General features: G+C 42.1%; 1 protein-coding gene across 1 annotated transcript in view; it reads left to right on the top strand.

The window, feature by feature from the left end:
• The window catches only part of DDX1 (DEAD-box helicase 1), a 31,628-nt gene extending 15,699 nt beyond the window's left edge, over positions 1-15,929 (top strand). Inside the window, exons 13-26 of the mRNA XM_059660509.1 lie at positions 548-686; positions 3,681-3,741; positions 5,061-5,159; positions 6,012-6,101; positions 6,787-6,975; positions 7,621-7,672; positions 9,881-10,027; positions 11,044-11,135; positions 12,385-12,457; positions 12,576-12,648; positions 12,725-12,767; positions 13,484-13,579; positions 13,844-13,964; positions 15,599-15,929. Coding sequence (XP_059516492.1) covers positions 548-686; positions 3,681-3,741; positions 5,061-5,159; positions 6,012-6,101; positions 6,787-6,975; positions 7,621-7,672; positions 9,881-10,027; positions 11,044-11,135; positions 12,385-12,457; positions 12,576-12,648; positions 12,725-12,767; positions 13,484-13,579; positions 13,844-13,964; positions 15,599-15,729 — 1,406 coding nt within the window. The 3' untranslated portion in view covers positions 15,730-15,929. The remainder of the gene's footprint in view (positions 1-547; positions 687-3,680; positions 3,742-5,060; positions 5,160-6,011; positions 6,102-6,786; positions 6,976-7,620; positions 7,673-9,880; positions 10,028-11,043; positions 11,136-12,384; positions 12,458-12,575; positions 12,649-12,724; positions 12,768-13,483; positions 13,580-13,843; positions 13,965-15,598) is intronic.
• The last annotated feature ends 760 nt before the right edge of the window (positions 15,930-16,689 follow it).

Genomic DNA, 16,689 nt, shown 5'->3' with positions numbered 1-16,689 from the left:
AGTATTTGGTTTCAGTTTAGGCATTGTGGGGATCCCGATGATGATGACGCTAGTATTTGTAACGTGTGCACAGTAAGTGCCAGAGCACCGAGCTGGTCTTCACACTGATTACTCGGTCTCCCTGCAGCCCGTGAGGTAGGGCCCTCCCATTTCAGACAAAGAATTTGAGGAGTAGGGACGTGAAGTGACCTGCCTCAGGTCTCAGAATAAGTAAGAGGTAGAAGTGAATTCAGACGCGAGCAGTTGCCTCCAAAGCTCAGACTCTTACCCGTGGTACTGCCTAAGCTGCTTCAGTTATTCAGAGTAAGTACATTTCATAACTTAGTTTATCATAAAGCATATCAGCAGTGGCAATTCTGCAAGTAGATTTAAAGAAACCGTAGTTCATTTAGGCCATCTTAGCTTTATTGTGTTTTGTTTGACTACCTCCTATACTTTGGACAGTTGTTATTTAAAATTTTGATACTGGACTGTTTGCACGCATGTTTTACAAATAAAGGTACTTCAGTGCGTTTTGGATGTGTTCTGATCCTTTTATTCTCTTCAGGTAACGCACAGGTGGCACAGACCAAGTTCCTCCCCAACGCGCCCAAAGCTCTCATCGTCGAACCCTCCCGAGAGTTAGCTGAACAAACTCTGAACAACGTCAAGCAGTTTAAGAAATATGTTGATAATCCTAAATTAAGGTAAAGCTTCCGTTTTGTTCAAAACCTACTGTCTTTAGGTTTGAGGTGTTTGGGAAGAAAAGTAAGGTAGCAAAAATGAGGTAGAAATTCAGTGTGTATACATACACACCTAAATGTGAGTATATTTAACTTTGATGTAAAATAGCAGTTTCTGTATAAAACTGCTTAAGTGATAAGTTTGATTTAAAAGAAAAGTAGATTGAGATTTTTTTCTGTGTCTCTTACATGAAGAGTCATGGTTTGCCAAATAGTATCGAGCAAAAATTAGTCCTTTAAAGGGAGCATTTCATTTGCATAGGAAATACACTGCTGTCTTTCTAGCGTGGTGGTGACGGCGCAGTGAGGTCATTGTTGCTGTCTCACAGAGGCGACCTCCTTCCCTTTGGGTGCTCACACTGGTCACTGTCCAGTTAGAGGGCTCTTTCTACCAAGGGGAGTGAGCTTGTGGAACTTATTGCTCAGTAGTAGATCCCTTTTAATTTGGGGAAGGAAGGTCATGCCATATAAGTAGTTGATTTGCCACTTGATTTTTGTTCATTTTACTCTGAATTATTTTTTTATTGGAACACAATTCACTATAAAATACATCCTCTAAAGTGTACAGTTGCAATGGTTTTTCGTAAAGCCATAGCACTGCAGCCACCACTATCTGATTTCAGAGACTTTGGTGAATTATTGGCATCATGCAGGCCCATCTCTTTAATATTGCTCTTACTTACAAGTAAAACTCATTCAGGGATAAAGGAAACTTAATAAAACTTTTTGGTAAAATAATTCCTAATTTTGTTTTCAGGATTCATGCTTTTTACTTATCCGGTTACTATTTGAATATCTACTGTGTGTGGAGTCTTAGGCTGGGGTGAGGGATATAACAATGAGAATTAGTCATTGCTTTTATAGAATTAGGTGTGGGAGTGGGGATAGTGGGGAGGGGAGAGAGACAGCAGGACAAGTGTGATGAGTGCCTTGAGGTGGGATAGGCAAAGCCCCGGAGGAGCTTGTAATAAGCAGACCTGTGTAATGAGAGACTCAGAACTCTTCATACTAGTGTTTTGGAAGAATGGGAAATGCTAATATGAGTTGGTTCTTATGCTATAATCATGTGTAAAGGTTGATATGCCTGTGGTCAAAGGCTGGAGGGGAACATGAATAGTAAAATTAATGTACTTGTTAAGATGGTAAAATTGTGGGTTATTGATTTCGTATTGAGTACAAATGAGCCTCTCCTTTGAAAACCCAGCTCAAGTCCTGGTCTTTCTGTGAAGCTAACCGAGCTGTACCAGCCCGTCCTGTCTCCCCCGGGTACACTTCCTGTGTACGCCTCGCCTTCATCCTCCGCACTGTCCGTGCTGGTGTTCCTTGTTTCAAATATGTAGCGTCACTCGTCCCCTTCAGACGTACACTCCCTCAGACGGGCTGCTCTTTTGTATTCCTCAACCTACGGTGGAACCACTGATTTGTTTTCTGTCTGTCGATTTGCCTGTTTGGGACGTTTTATGTAAATGGACTTGGACAGCATGTGCTCTTTTGTGACTGGCTTCTCTGACTTGGCCTAACGCTTTTGAGGTTTATCAGCGCAGTAGCATGGATCTATACTTACTTCCTTTAAGTTGCTGAAAAGTGTTCCGTTTGATGCATGTACCACCTTTTTGTTTATTCATACATTAGTTGATGGGCATTTGGGTTGTTTCCACTTTTTGCTATTGTGCTGTGAACATGAGTGGACGAGTTTTGGTGGACATTTCCATTTCTCTTGGATATAAGCCTGGGGGTCTAATTGCTGGATGATTCAGTAGCTACATGTTTAACATTTTCAGGAACTGCCAAACTGTTTGCCACGGTGACAACACCATTTGACATCGCTGTTAGTAATGTATGAAGGTTCATTTCTCTGTGTCTTCACCAAACTTATATCTGTCTTCTGACTATAGTTTCCCTAATGGGTGGAAGATGGTATCTTATTGTGGTTTTGATTTGCATTCCTGTGTAGCTAATGATGTTCAGCATCTCTCATGTGCTTATTGGCCATTTGTAATGTCTGTTCAGATTCCCTGCCTATTTTTCAGTTTGGTTATTTGTGTTTTTATTGTTGAGTTTGAAGAGTTTTTACACACACACAAGCACACACACACGCACACTGTATTAGTTAAGCTCTGTCTGATTTGCAAATATTTTCTCCCATTCTGTGGGCTGTCTTTTCATGCTATTGTTAGTGTCCTTTGAAATACAAAAGTTTTAAATTTTTGTGATGTCCAATGTATGTATTTTTTTCATTTGTTTTGTTTTTGGTGTGGAATATAAGGAGATTGCCTAACCCGGGGCCATGAGAGTTTACGCCTGTGTTTTCTGTAAGAGTTTATAGTGTCAGGTCTTACCCTTAGGCCTGTGGTTCATTTTGAGTTAATGTTTGTGTGTGACATAAAGAGGTTAACGTCACTCTTTTGCAAATATCCATTTGTCTGGCACCGTTTGAAAAGACTTCTTTCCCTCCATTGAATTGTCTTGACATAAGACAATATTTTAAACCTGAACATTGTTTTTGAAGTATTTTAAGTGAGAAAAATTGAAACAACTGAAGGATATTCTGTGAAAAGTAAATCTCCTTCCACCTCATCCCCCAGTTTTTAGTTATTCTGCCTGGCGGCAACTTTTAAAACTTGATGTTTACATATTATTTCAGAGCTGTTCTGTGCACATACAACCATTACACGTGAAAGGTGATTGAAACGAGGCCCGGAGCCCCTGGAGGGTGTGTGATGCGGGCTCATGGTTGCGTGCTCCGTGCTTGCACGCTCTGCTCGCTTTCCCACACTTGCGCATTTCATAGGCCCTGGGTTTGGAGCGCTTCGTGTCCCTCCTACTTCCGACTTTCCTGTGGATTCTCCCTTAGTTACTTACTCAGCTTTCATTTCCACCGAAAAGAGATGGGTGCCGATCATACAGTAAAGCCCGCTTTAACCTTTTTCTACATTATTATTCTGCTCTTTATTTCAGGGAGCTTCTGATCATTGGAGGTGTTGCAGCCCGGGATCAGCTCTCTGTTTTAGATAACGGGGTAAGTTGTACTTCTGATTTTTAAAAAGTCACATCATGGGTGGCCATTTTGGCAATATAGTCGTGTTGTGTTTCAAGAGATGAAAACAAGGTCAAAAAGTATAAATTTGTTCAAAGACATGTTGCAGCAGGTAAGCCATTTTTCCAGAAACAAACATACATCAATCTGTGTGTTTACCTTTTGAGCACCTGAGACTTCCCCCCTCACTTTCATGAATCAGGTATCCTTTGGGGGAGGGGGTGCAGTAATTGAAAACGAAGAGGCTGGAATTAAGACTAGAAATGGAGAGAGAGTGGATTGCAGAGAAGGAAGCAGTTTGGGCGGAGAGACCCTCAGGATGGGTGAGGATGCTAAGACCTGGCCCCAATAGGAGGGAGATGAGGTCAGATACGTGTAAGGGCTGTGCTTAGCCATGCGTTTATAGACAAAGCTAAGCTGGGATCTTCGTTAGAGAAATTGTTAGCTGCACTCATCAATTCGGTGAAGCTAAATATGGTAGGACCTTATAAAACATTTTATATGTATGAAATAACCTCTTCCATACACATTTCTCTTCCACTTCCTTCCTTAATATTTTCTCATTTGGTCTAAGCCACCTGGCACTGAGTCATGAGGCGCAAACATGCCCTCCCCCCATTACAAAGGAAATCTCATACTGAACGGTTTAGATTTGACCTGGTGTGGCATGTGAAGAGCAAGGAATCATATTATGTACTGGACTTGTTAAGATAGTAATAGTCTAAGATAGTAATATTGCTTTAGTATGTTCTTATTTAGTGTGTTACATTTTAGTGGTTGAAGAGATATTTAATATGTTCCTTCCCATCTTGGTTCCCTACTCCCAACTCTATTTTTTCATAAGTTATTAAATTTCTTACCTCCTATTTTGCAGCTACAGAGCTTAGGGAGTTAGGTCTGCCTTCGTCAGTCCGCCTAAGGTGTGCTGCTGGCTGGGGCGATGGCAGTCAGGGCAGTGCTGCTCCGAGCTCTCTTGTAGGAGTGTTTCCTTCTGCTCCGGATCTACGGTGTTCTCTTCTGTTCTTTCCTCTTGCCTTCTCTTCTCCTGTTGTTCTCCACCATCCTCTGGCTCTGCCTTAGCCTCGTGTGTGTCCGCAGCAGAAGTCAGCTTTGGAGCGACAGAGTAGAGCTAGTCAATCTTTAAAAATCTTTTAAAGTTGCAGCATTATGCACATGTGCGATCGAGACCTGGTGGAGTAGATGGTATCATTACACAAGTCAGGTTAATATATTTCTCAGGCTTTTCTAACTTAACCGAGTTATTTTCTCATTTTCAACGATGCTTCTTTGATGTTTTCCAGGTGGATATAGTTGTCGGCACTCCGGGGAGACTGGATGACCTGGTGTCCACTGGGAAGCTGAACTTGTCCCAAGTTAGGTTCCTGGTCCTGGACGAAGCCGTATGTTGAAATATGTTACGCTATTTTAAAGTGTTTGCTTTTATTTTTGAAGCTAAAATATGTAAAATAAATTAAAAATATAATTCAGTCATGATTAAAATACCTAGAGATAATCATTGTTACCAGCTTGGTATATTTTCTTCCACTTCTGTATTTATGTATTTGTTATTTTATGTAGTTGAAATCAAGCTTTGAGGAATCTAGGAAAGTTTTTTTTTTAATGTAGTATCGTTAAGTTTTCATGTTACTTATAAAAGATTTTTAAAGGCTGTCTAATGGTCTGTTATATGGATACTTCATTGTTTATTTTACTGCTCCTGTTACTAGATGTGTAGGTTTGTTTTTCTTTCTAAAGAGTTATTTTTGTGTGTACATAATTTTTTTACACATTGCAAATTATTTCTCTTTGTCACAGTTGCAAATGGGAACTGTATGAAAAGACATTAATGTGTTCGAGCTCTTGCAACATACTTCCAGGTTAATTTCAGGAGGGTGCAGTAGTTTTCAGCGCAGGTTTTTGGTTTTTGTTTTGTTTTGTTTTGGTTTTGCTTTTTTTCATATTAAATCACATGCTTAGGACATGTAGTAGGAGCTGTTAACTCTCCTTTCATTCATGAATATAGAGTGTGGTGTTTGCATTGTGTATCACCAGCTTTTTCATATTTTAGTCACATGGGGTTTAAAGTTGAATTTATAACTTGTCTTTAAGTATCCAAGAGAAAATAATCACTTAAATACGTGGATATATATCTGTATGAATTAGTTTCTGTATCTTACATTTTACGCGCGTTTCAGAAAAGAAAGGTTTAGGTCCTGATTTAAAACGGACGCTTTTCTTTGCTTCCCACACAGGATGGGCTTCTCTCTCAGGGCTATTCGGACTTTATAAACAGGATGCACAGCCAGATCCCTCAGATCACCTCTGACGGAAAAAGGCTGCAGGTAAAGGACTAACGCATCTCAGAGACATGAACATGTTCATTACGTATCAGTGCTTCATTTTTTACCTGAAGTTCACATCTTTTAGTGCAGTGGTTCTCAACCTTCCTAATGCCGCGACCCTTTAATACAGTTCCTTATGTTGCGGTGACCCCCAATTTCATTGTTACAAATTGAACATAATGAAAGCGTAGTGATTAATCACAAAAACAATATGTAATTATATATGTGTTTTCCGATGGTCTTAGGCGACCCCTGTGAAAGGGTCGTTCAATCCCCCCCCAAAGGTGTTGCGACCCACAGGTTGAGAACCGCTGTTTTAGTGTTTTCTGATTAACTGCTCTATGAATGTTTTCTTTAGTACTTGATTATGTAATACACACAAAGGAAAAGGTCTAGTTTAGAGAAGTTGGTAAGTTTTTGGGTAAGTCTAAACCTTACAGTTTTAGATCTTCAAAACCTTTTCATTTACTTAGTTTTTGTTGTGCCCTGAGGAATAGAGGTGGTGACTTCTGAGGCAGTAGAGGGTCTGAGCGCAGAGAGATGAACTTGCCCAAAGCCACACCACTAATTGTACCGAACTTGTCTTCCGATTCCAGGCGTAGTGTACGTTGTGGCCCACATCAATATCATAGGTGGAGTTACTATAAAATAAAAGTTTATCTGAACTTTGATTTTCTATTCGTAGGTGATTGTTTGCTCTGCTACTTTGCATTCTTTTGATGTAAAGAAACTGTCTGAGAAGATAATGCATTTTCCCACGTGGGTTGATTTAAAAGGCGAAGATTCCGTCCCAGAAACCGTGCACCACGTGGTTGTCCCCGTGAATCCCAAAGCTGACAGACTGTGGGAAAGGCTGGGGAAAAATCACATCAGAGTAAGTCTTTATAACGTTCACATTTGCACAGAGTAAAGCCGTCGGAAACTAGCTTTACCTCGGGCTCTTAGTGATGCTTAACACAACCAGAGAGTTTACCTCAGTAAAGAGAAGTCGAGCAAAAGCTTAGGAAAACGTTAGGCCTCTGAGGCATGGAATAAGTGATGGACTCATCTTTTATTTTTCTGTCTCTATGTAGTTGCTTTTGATAAAATTTTTATCAATAAATAGGGTTACCTGTATATATAGACCTGATTTCAGATGCAGTGATTTCCATTTTTAGTAGTTAGTGTTTTCTTGATGTGCCTTATTTTTTTAAAAAATTAATTTTATGTGTCAATCATGTCATTTTCCACCACTGTTCTGGAATTACCATTATATAAGGGTATGTTTATTATGAATACACAAAGTTCTAAAAACCATCTTTGTATTTTTATTATTACATTTAAAATTGGTTAGCCTTAGACCTGCAGTTCATAAAGGGTTTTTCTGAATCTGAAGAACACTTGCCTACAGATTATAGAAATATATGTCTGAAGTGCAGTCTAAAGATAAATACAGTTCTCTTCTTTTAAAAAATGATGCCTGTTCTGAATTTTTGCTTAAACCACTCCCCACCCCTTTTGTATCCTTGCCGTTTGGTAGACGGATGAAGTACATGCAAAAGATAACACAAGACCTGGTGCTAACAGTCCAGGTAAGTGAAAAATATCAGTGAAATGAGCTGAAAGATTGTGAAAACAAATTGGTGTATTTTATAGTGTTTATGCCCTGTCTCATGGGATCTATAAAAGTAGAATAGGAAAATCTGAAAATAAAAGCAACAAAAATAAGAAAGAAATGGGAGGAAAGCTGATACTAGGCAACTTAGAGGAGTATTAGTGACTGAATTTAAGGTATTAGCCTCCTGGCATCTAAATCACATACACTTTAAATTATAGAATGCTCACTGATCAGAGGAAACATTTCCCTGGAGACAGAGATTATATTGGCCCTGAATTCCAGAGGTTCTTCATTTCAGGAATCTAGATAACAAAGAAAAGGTCTTTAGCTACAACTCTGTGAGAGATAGAGATATGACCTAGAAATGGTTTATTGATTCTTCTTGAATCAATATCTGTAACATAACATTTACCATTTTAACCTTTTGGGATATTTTTCATGGAAAGCAGTGGAACTAGGGATTAGAAAGTTCACAGAAGTTAGCGTGCTAGAGGAGCTGTATGATGTAAACCTGGAAACCTATCTGGCAATCATATTCCCTGGGAGGGCCCCGAGGACACACCATTGACCAAGGTAGAGCCATGATGGTGAAAGGGGTACCAGACTCAGTTCAGCAGCGGCTCTCCTCTAAGGACAGATTACTAGTGGGAGATGCTGTTTCAGAACTGGGCCCCCAGGTTGCATTGGGGATGCTACGATGGCCTCACTCTCCTACACACAGAGGCCAAGTGACATAGCAGTCATAAGAAGCCAGATCAGTGCTGTGGTGAGCTGCAGGATGAGCGAGGAAGGCGGCATTTATAGAGATACAGAGAGGGCTGGTCTCCATTCCCTGCAGAGGTTGAGCGCATGCTGCGTGACCCGAGGCCCCACCATGAATCGCATTTTAGCATAGTCTGTAGCATAGGCCAGGCCCCCAGGTACACAAGGACAGGCGGGACGTTTCAGGGGCTCAGGAGTCACCTCCCAGACCTTTTTGGACAAGGTCTGTTCTTACTATTCATTTTCTCACCAGCGCCTTCCTTTCACCTGCATACGCCTCTATTCTGTCAGACCCACTTCAGGTCAAGTTGGCTTTAACCATTTTTAATTGGATAGCTCAGTGGCATTAAGTACAGTCCTGTGTAACCACCACCACCCACCTCAGAACTTTCTCAACTTCCCAAACAGAAACTGCATATCATTAAGTATTTCTCAGTTTTTAAAAAGCCTTACATGAAATTCCGATTCCATCAAGATATTTGTATGCAGAGCTCAGACAGTTTGTCTCATGTACACAATGCTTTAAAAGTTTATGAAGATACATTGTGATACAAGGACAGCGCTTGAGAACCTGAGATGCATCTTCGATCCATTAGGCTGCTTGGCCGCTATCAGGTGTCTCAAGGGAATGGTGGCCTGGGTGAGGCTGCCTGGCTCGGGGATGTCTGCAGTCTTGATGGAAGAGGGTTCCTTTGAACCATTTGACCTGCGGCTCCGCTGCTGTGTGCTCAGCTGGCCTCTTTGTTGGAGAGGAGGAAAGGCTCTGCTCATTCACAGTAACGTGCCCTCCTGTGTGGGCTGCAGCCTGTAAAGTCAGTGCTGCTTCGTTTCCTTTTCCTTGTACAACTTCCGCTGCGTTTTATATAATTAGAGATGACCACAGAGACCTTAGAGATATTCTGGGTGGTACAGTAGAATGTGCATTAGGTAGTTAGGAGACTGTAGCCCAGCTTCCCATTGGAAAATAAAGATTTGGAGGTTGGTGCCTAAGACATTACTAACTAGGTTTGATGTATGGTTTTTACTCCATAGAGGGAAGTATGAACTTTTTGGTGCTTAGGTTAATTTAGAAAGTATATTACTTGTTTTTAAATGGGGTTAAACATTTGCGGCACATTTAGGGAAGTTAATGTGAGGCACAATAGAATTAATTCTCCATAAAGGGTGTGGTTGTGTTTGTGTGTGTGTGTGTGTGTGTGTGTGTGTGTGTGTGTGTGTTTCCCTCATAGGAGGATGGGTAGAGGTAGGTTATTCTTTGAAGAATAACCTCTTTTACCTACTTTTTGGTACCCCACAAACTGGCATCACGTTAAAGCAGAGTTTAAGTGAGTTAAGCAGCAAGTCTGTGACGAATTATTTGTGTTCATGACAGATTCAGATTGAGAGTCCGTGTTTTTGTTTTTCTCTGGTGATATTTCAGAGATGTGGTCTGAAGCTATCAAAATCCTGAAGGGGGAGTATGCTGTGCGGGCAATCAGGGAGCACAAGATGGACCAGGCAATTATTTTCTGTAGAACCAAAATCGACTGTGACAACTTGGAGCAGTATTTTATGCAACAAGGAGGAGGTAAGGTTTCCTTACTTGAAGTAAATTGTGCTTATTCCCTCATTCAGTCGGTTATTAATCTCCGGTTGATGCAGTCTAGAATGCGCACAGAATAGAAAGCAGTGATGGTGCGCTGTGTGTGTGCTGATTCAGTGATTTTCTGTAAGATGAGCCTGGGAAAAGCAATGAGACCATGTCCACAGAGGTCGTTTCATTACAGTGAGCATGAGTCACAGTGTTTTAAGGACCTATGTCATTTGGAAGGAGGGTGAAGTTACTGAGTGACGTTAAAATTTCAAGTGTATTTCCTAAGTAATAGAATGTATGTCTTTTAAATTGGTATATGAGGAAAAAACCTTAATCTAAATAAGGCTAAATAAGAAAAGAAGGGGGAAATGAGAAAAAGCAGAACAGTTAGAAATTACAGAATAAGAGATGGCTGGTGGAAAAATCTGAATATATGCGTGAACACTGTAATATATACCAGTGGGCTAAAGTCTGTTCAAAGGCAGAGGTTGGCCCAGCCACTGTGGCTCGGATAACTGAGTTGTGTAGAACAGCGGTTGCCAACTGGTGGTCCGTGTGGTCCGAAAGGTTGGCAACCGCTGGTGTAGAACACCTTCAGGAGGGCAGGCTTGTGGGCGTGGCCTGTTAGTAAGGGCATGGACTTCGGAGTGCCTGTTCTGATTCTTCCAAGAATAACCTCTTTTACCTACTTTTTGTTTTTCGCTTTGTATGGCACAGGGGAAGTTCCTGGTGTCCACATGTATTTTTCTCTTATTAATGCCTTTCATTGGCATGCTGCTTTATTTACTCCCGCAGATAGGGAAGGTGGCTTAAAATGGCCTTCAAAGCAAAATCAAATTTAATGCCAGGGAGTTGTTTTAGTGGCACTTTGCCTAATTGTGTTAACCCTGGTTTGTGACATAGATTCCATAGAATTCTATGGTACCATTATAGCCTGACTTCCATTGTTTTTTTTACATAATCTGAGGCTAGTGTTTTCCAAGGTTAACTCTTAATCTGCCTTCCACTAGGGCCTGATAAGAAGGGACACCAGTTCTCCTGTGTTTGTCTGCATGGCGACAGAAAGCCTCATGAGAGAAAGCAGAACTTGGAAAGATTTAAGGTATTGGCATTGAAATAGTTTACATTTCCTTCATACAAAAGAGGAGAGTTGTATCTGGTTTTAATCAGTTCCAGTTAATATTCATAAAGCAGTTCTTGTCCTAGAAATTTCAAAATATTTCTGTCCTCGCTGGTGTATCCCATTCATGGCTGGGCTTAGTCATCTTTAAGGTCAGATGGTAAATTACACATTCTCTATCAGCATAACACTACTGTAACAAGAATTTTTAATTTGAGAATATTTTAGTTAAATTCATTCAGGTAGATATTTTTAGAAGCATCATTAGGTAGGTAAACCATGTCTGTGAGCCTTTAACAAAAATCATACAGTAATGCCCATAGAAAACTTACTGTGTAGATTATTTTCGGACAGGTATCAAAATAGGGTTTTGTAGAATTAAGTATAGTTTTAATTGTTTGGGGCAGACCATCCCAGCTACAGCACATGAGTAGGTTATAAGGTGGATGGGGCTTGAGCCTTTTAAGACTCAAGGTCAGTAGCCTCCACCAGCAGTATCCTTATTGTTTATCACAGTGTGTTCATTTCAGTGCATAATGCATTCTCTCAGGCGCATCATGAAAAAGGTGAGAGTGCTGGGCGAGGGAACTTGGGATGATGTTCCCATGCTCTGGATTGATGTGGATGGCAAAACATACGGAATGGCCTGGCACTCAGGGTGCCGCCCTTCGGTATCCGGGCATTCTACTGGACAAAACCCGTGTGCCCTTCCCTCTCCCCCAGAGCTCTCACCTTGCTGTGCCTCGGGCCAGACCCGTCCCAGGCTGAGGTGTATTTCCTTAGTGAGCACCAGGGGGCACTCTCTGCCCCTTCTCTGGAGCCTTTTCCTCACAAACGTCGAGGTAAAATACCTAGTATTCTGAATTTATTTCAGTGCAAGGCTAAAAATAATGCTTCTGTTTTTATAGTTTGTTCTATTCTATCTTTCTCTTGAATTACCTATCAAGATTTCTGGAGATAAAGCCAAATTTTAGCAAAGGTTTAATATCTTTGATATAAGAGAAAAGCAAAGCAAAATAAATCTAGTCATTGATTTATTCACCTTAAATGTTGTATTTAGTGAATCATAACTTAAGAATTCAACAGTTGGCCCAGAGAATTAAGACTATCTGGATCTCTAATCTGAAAGTAACTCAGTAGTTACTAGAGTTCTCAGTGAGTGGAAAGATTGTTGTCTTTATTTTTTTGTATATGTGCTGATAAATGCCTTTCTGTCCTCTGTTCCCTGTAGAAAGGAGACGTAAGATTCTTGATTTGCACAGATGTGGCTGCCAGAGGAATTGATATCCATGGTGTTCCTTATGGTAAAAAGACACTTTTTATACCTGCATATGGAATTTTATGGAATTTAAAGTAGTAAACTAATATTTTCAAAATATTCAGAAACTCATGGCAGTTGGTAATGACCGATTTCGTTTACAGTCATTAATGTCACCCTGCCTGACGAGAAGCAGAACTATGTCCACCGGATCGGCCGCGTCGGCAGAGCTGAGAGGTACCACGGCCCTTCCCTCCTCTCCGAGCCTCTGTGCTGGGGGGCGGGGCCTAATGAGACTGTTCACCTCTTTCAGGATGGGCCTGGCCATTTCCCTGGTGGCGACAGAAAAAGAGAAGGTACTCCGCTCCGTGCTGTGTCGCATTCACTGTCGATGTTGGAAAGAAAAGCAGTGGGATTTTCCCATTTCCATTGAATTTGGTTGCACATAGAATATAAGTGACCTCTTTGTGGCTTTTTAATTTTTTTTATTTTTGTGTCTTTGTTCACTAAATGGATAAATATGATGAAGTTTGGAAGGGAAAAATGCAAAATTATTTGTCCTAATAGCTTTGAAATAATTGTTTTCACCAAAATCTATTTAAACTCTGGCATGGTGCCATAGAAGACTTTTTATTTGGGGGGGCGTGGGGGTGGGTAACTTACTATTTTGATATACTTACAAATTTACAGAAAAGTTGCAAAAATAAGGAATTCCCATATACTCATTGCCCAAACCAGTTCATTTTGCTTCTTGCTTTATTTCCTTAGAGAAGAGATTTGAACTTATTTTTCATACTCATCTTGATATAGCATTCTCCAATATGTACATTTTCATCCTTGTTTCTATGGGAGAATCCCTTTCTATAACTGACATCCATTTTAGAAAAACTATTGGATTATTTTCAAGAAGAGTTCTTCTGGGAAACCTGGTTAAAAAAGAGCTACTGAGCGGTGGTGGTAGAGCCGCACCTGCAGTCTGCCTTGAGGACAGACGCTGTTAAAAACAAGGTGAAAATAGAGCATTCGAGCATGTTTCCGTCTCCGCGCATGTTCATTCCTTCTCCCTCTCTAGGTCTGGTACCATGTGTGTAGCAGCCGTGGAAAGGGGTGTTACAACACCAGGCTCAAGGAGGATGGCGGCTGCACCATATGGTACAATGAGATGCAGGTAAGATGCCAAAAGCTTATTACAGTTGGAAAATAGACTTCATTTGTTTGCAAAAGTCATATCAGCATTTATCTGTTGTCACTTAGGAGGAAAAGTATTGAGTAATTGATTATGGTGTTAGCTTTAGTTAATAAATTATAACTGAGTTCATCTCTTCAGAAATCTAACTTCCATTTATACTAAGTATTGTACAGCTTCCTTGTTTTATTTAACGCTACTAAAATGCAACTCTTGTCAAAATGAAATTTTCTCTCCCTTTCTTAGTTGCTCTCTGAGGTAGAAGAACACCTGAACTGTACCATTTCTCAGGTTGAGCCAGATATAAAGGTACCTGTGGATGAATTTGATGGGAAAGTTACCTATGGACAAAAAAGGGCAACTGGTGGTAAGCTTTGAATTACTTTTAATTCTATTTTAAATTAGAATGTTTCCTCTCCGAGCATCAGTGTAAGAAGCGAGTACTTTTATTTCATAACTAGAGGCCCGGTGCATGAAATTCTTACACTGGGGCGGTGGGGTTCCCCTCAGTCCAGCCTGCGCCATCTCGCAGTCCTGTAGCTCTCGGGAGATGTCCGACTGACGGGACATCCTTAGCGCTGCTGCCATGGAGGTGGGAGAGGCTCCTGCCACCGCCACTGTGCTTGCCAGCCATGAGCCTGGCTCAGGGCTTCTGGCTGACCGGTGCTCCCCCTGTGGGAGTGCACTGACCACTAGGGGGCAGCTCCTGCATTGAGCATCTGCCCCCTGGTGGTCAGTGCATGTCATAGCAACCAGTTCTGCATATTAGCCTTTTATTACATAGGATGTGAAGTGTATATTTTTAGAATGTTACTCCCTCTATATTATTACTCTCATAGCACTTGTCCATACCTGCCCATTGCATTTTTATTGTATGATGTATGTGAATGCAGAAGCAGCATAGCTGCTTCTCTTGAGGTGTTAATGTCATATGAGTAGTTGAACATTTATAGGATTACTAGGGGCCCGGTGCACGAAATTCGTGCACTGGGTGTGTGTGGGGGGGGGGGTGGGGGGAGTGTCCCTCAGCCCAGCCTGCCCCCTCTCACATACTGGGAGCCCTTAGGCGTTGACCCTCATCACCCTCCAATCGCAGGATCGGCCCCTTGCCCAGGCCTGACGCCTCTGGCCTAGGCGTCCAGCCCGGGCAGTGGGGACCTGCAGCTGCAGCGGCCCCATGATCATGGGCTTCGCTTTAGGCCCAGGCAAGGGGCCCCTAGCTCCTGGGACTGCCAGCTTCAACCATGCCCAGCTCCCATCGCTGGCTCCACCCCTACTTCCTGCTATCACTGGCCAGGGCGGAAAAGGCACCTGATTCTCCGATCATGGCTGTGGGGCAGGGCAAAGGCGGCCCCAGGGCCGCCTTTGCCCTGCCCCCCAGCTCTTAGCTCCCCCCTGGGTTTCCGATCACTGTCAGTGGCAGGGGGCTTCTTCCTGCTTTCCCTTTCGCCTCCCTGCATTGTGCCTGCATATGCAAATTAACCGCCATCTTGTTGGCAGTTAACTGCCAATCTTAGTTGGCAGTTAATTTGCATATAGCCCTGATTAGCCAATGAAAAGGGTAGCTCGTATGCCAATTACCATTTTTCTCTTTTATTAGTGTTGATTAGGGAACGAGTATAGTGGTGATTTTGAATGAAGAATCAGAAACCTTTGACTTAGTTCAGTGGTAACCCAGTCTCCCCTTCCTTTTGCCTGGAATGCCCTTTGCTCATTCCTGAAATTTTGTTAAGATTCAGGCTAACCTCGTGCCTTCCCAAATCAAGGACGAGGACAGGGGAGGGAATGGATGGGGGTAGTGGGTCAGCTGTTAGTGAGGCCAAATCATGGATTTGTAACGATTTACCATTTTAGAACTCTGAGTTTTGGAAATAACTTGCCTGGTAGTACATTTTTATTGCTAGAAGCAATGTTTAAACTGATGCAATTGAGCCCAAGTATTGCCGACAAGTTGTGTCAGGCAGGTCATTTACATTGCTCTGTGCTCTGTGTGCGATGCAGGTGGAAACTATAAAGGCCATGTGGATGTTTTGGCACCTACGGTTCACGAGTTGGCTGCCCTTGAAAAGGAGGCGCAGACGTCTTTTCTGCACCTTGGCTACCTTCCTAACCAGCTGTTCAGAACCTTCTGATGCTAACACCCGAGTGAGACTTGAGTGATGCGGCTGTCGTCCTAAAACTCTAAAACGGCTGTACTGCTTCCAGGCAGCAGCGGTTATAGTCACTTAAGCTATTAATGCTAACTCTCGCATGTCAAGAAACATGGAACATTAGTCATAGGAATTCTTCATGTAATGGCAACCTAATGAAAGTAATAAATGTGATGACTCTATTTTCAGGAAGGTCTGTGTCTTATGTTAACGGGACTTGATAGTATTCTTCAAGAACGCTGTGGTCTTATGCAATGCAGGTCACGGGCATGTGAACTTGGCAGTCCCTCTGTGGAGCCACTGTGAGTATCGGAGAGAGCTTCTCCCCAGGCAGCGGCCCTCAGTGGAGACGGGCTTGCGATGGTGACCGTGCCTGTGTGTGTCCGTAGCGAGAGAGGTCTGAGTGAGAGAGGACTAATGGTCTCGCGGCAGGACAGCTCGGCCAGTCTGAAGCGGGTGTTTTAGGAGCTGGAAGGTTCTGTGAGGACTGACGACAGAGTGGGTGGTGGCGACAGTGAAGATGTATCCCTGGAGGTTTGCCTTTGCTTTAAGACCCTTTCTCCCCAGGTTATGCCCACAGAGATAGAACGCTCCCACTGTCCCCCTGGGCCTTACACTTAAACAGTCCTTTGGCGTATATGTCCTCAGACCCTCCTGCCTAGCACCAGAAGGAAAAATTGAAATATAATTGAACTGCTCTTTTGTGCCATTTGACTCTAGTTTATAGTTTCTTGGGGAGTTTTTTTTTTTACCTTAGAGATTTCTTAAGAGCACAAGTTACAATGTCTTGTACGATGGTTTTAAACCTTTGAGCACTGAAATATTTCTTCAAACACAATCTTGAGTGACACTAAATATATAAACAGTGGGAAACGCATTACCATTGACTCACTTCCCAGTGCTGAGTCCTGGTGCGTGTGGCGGGGTGAGAATTTCATTCTT

This window comes from Myotis daubentonii, chromosome 12, assembly GCF_963259705.1.
Source record: "Myotis daubentonii chromosome 12, mMyoDau2.1, whole genome shotgun sequence".
Lineage (NCBI taxonomy): Eukaryota > Metazoa > Chordata > Mammalia > Chiroptera > Vespertilionidae > Myotis > Myotis daubentonii.
This window is presented reverse-complemented; position numbering and strand designations above follow the sequence as displayed.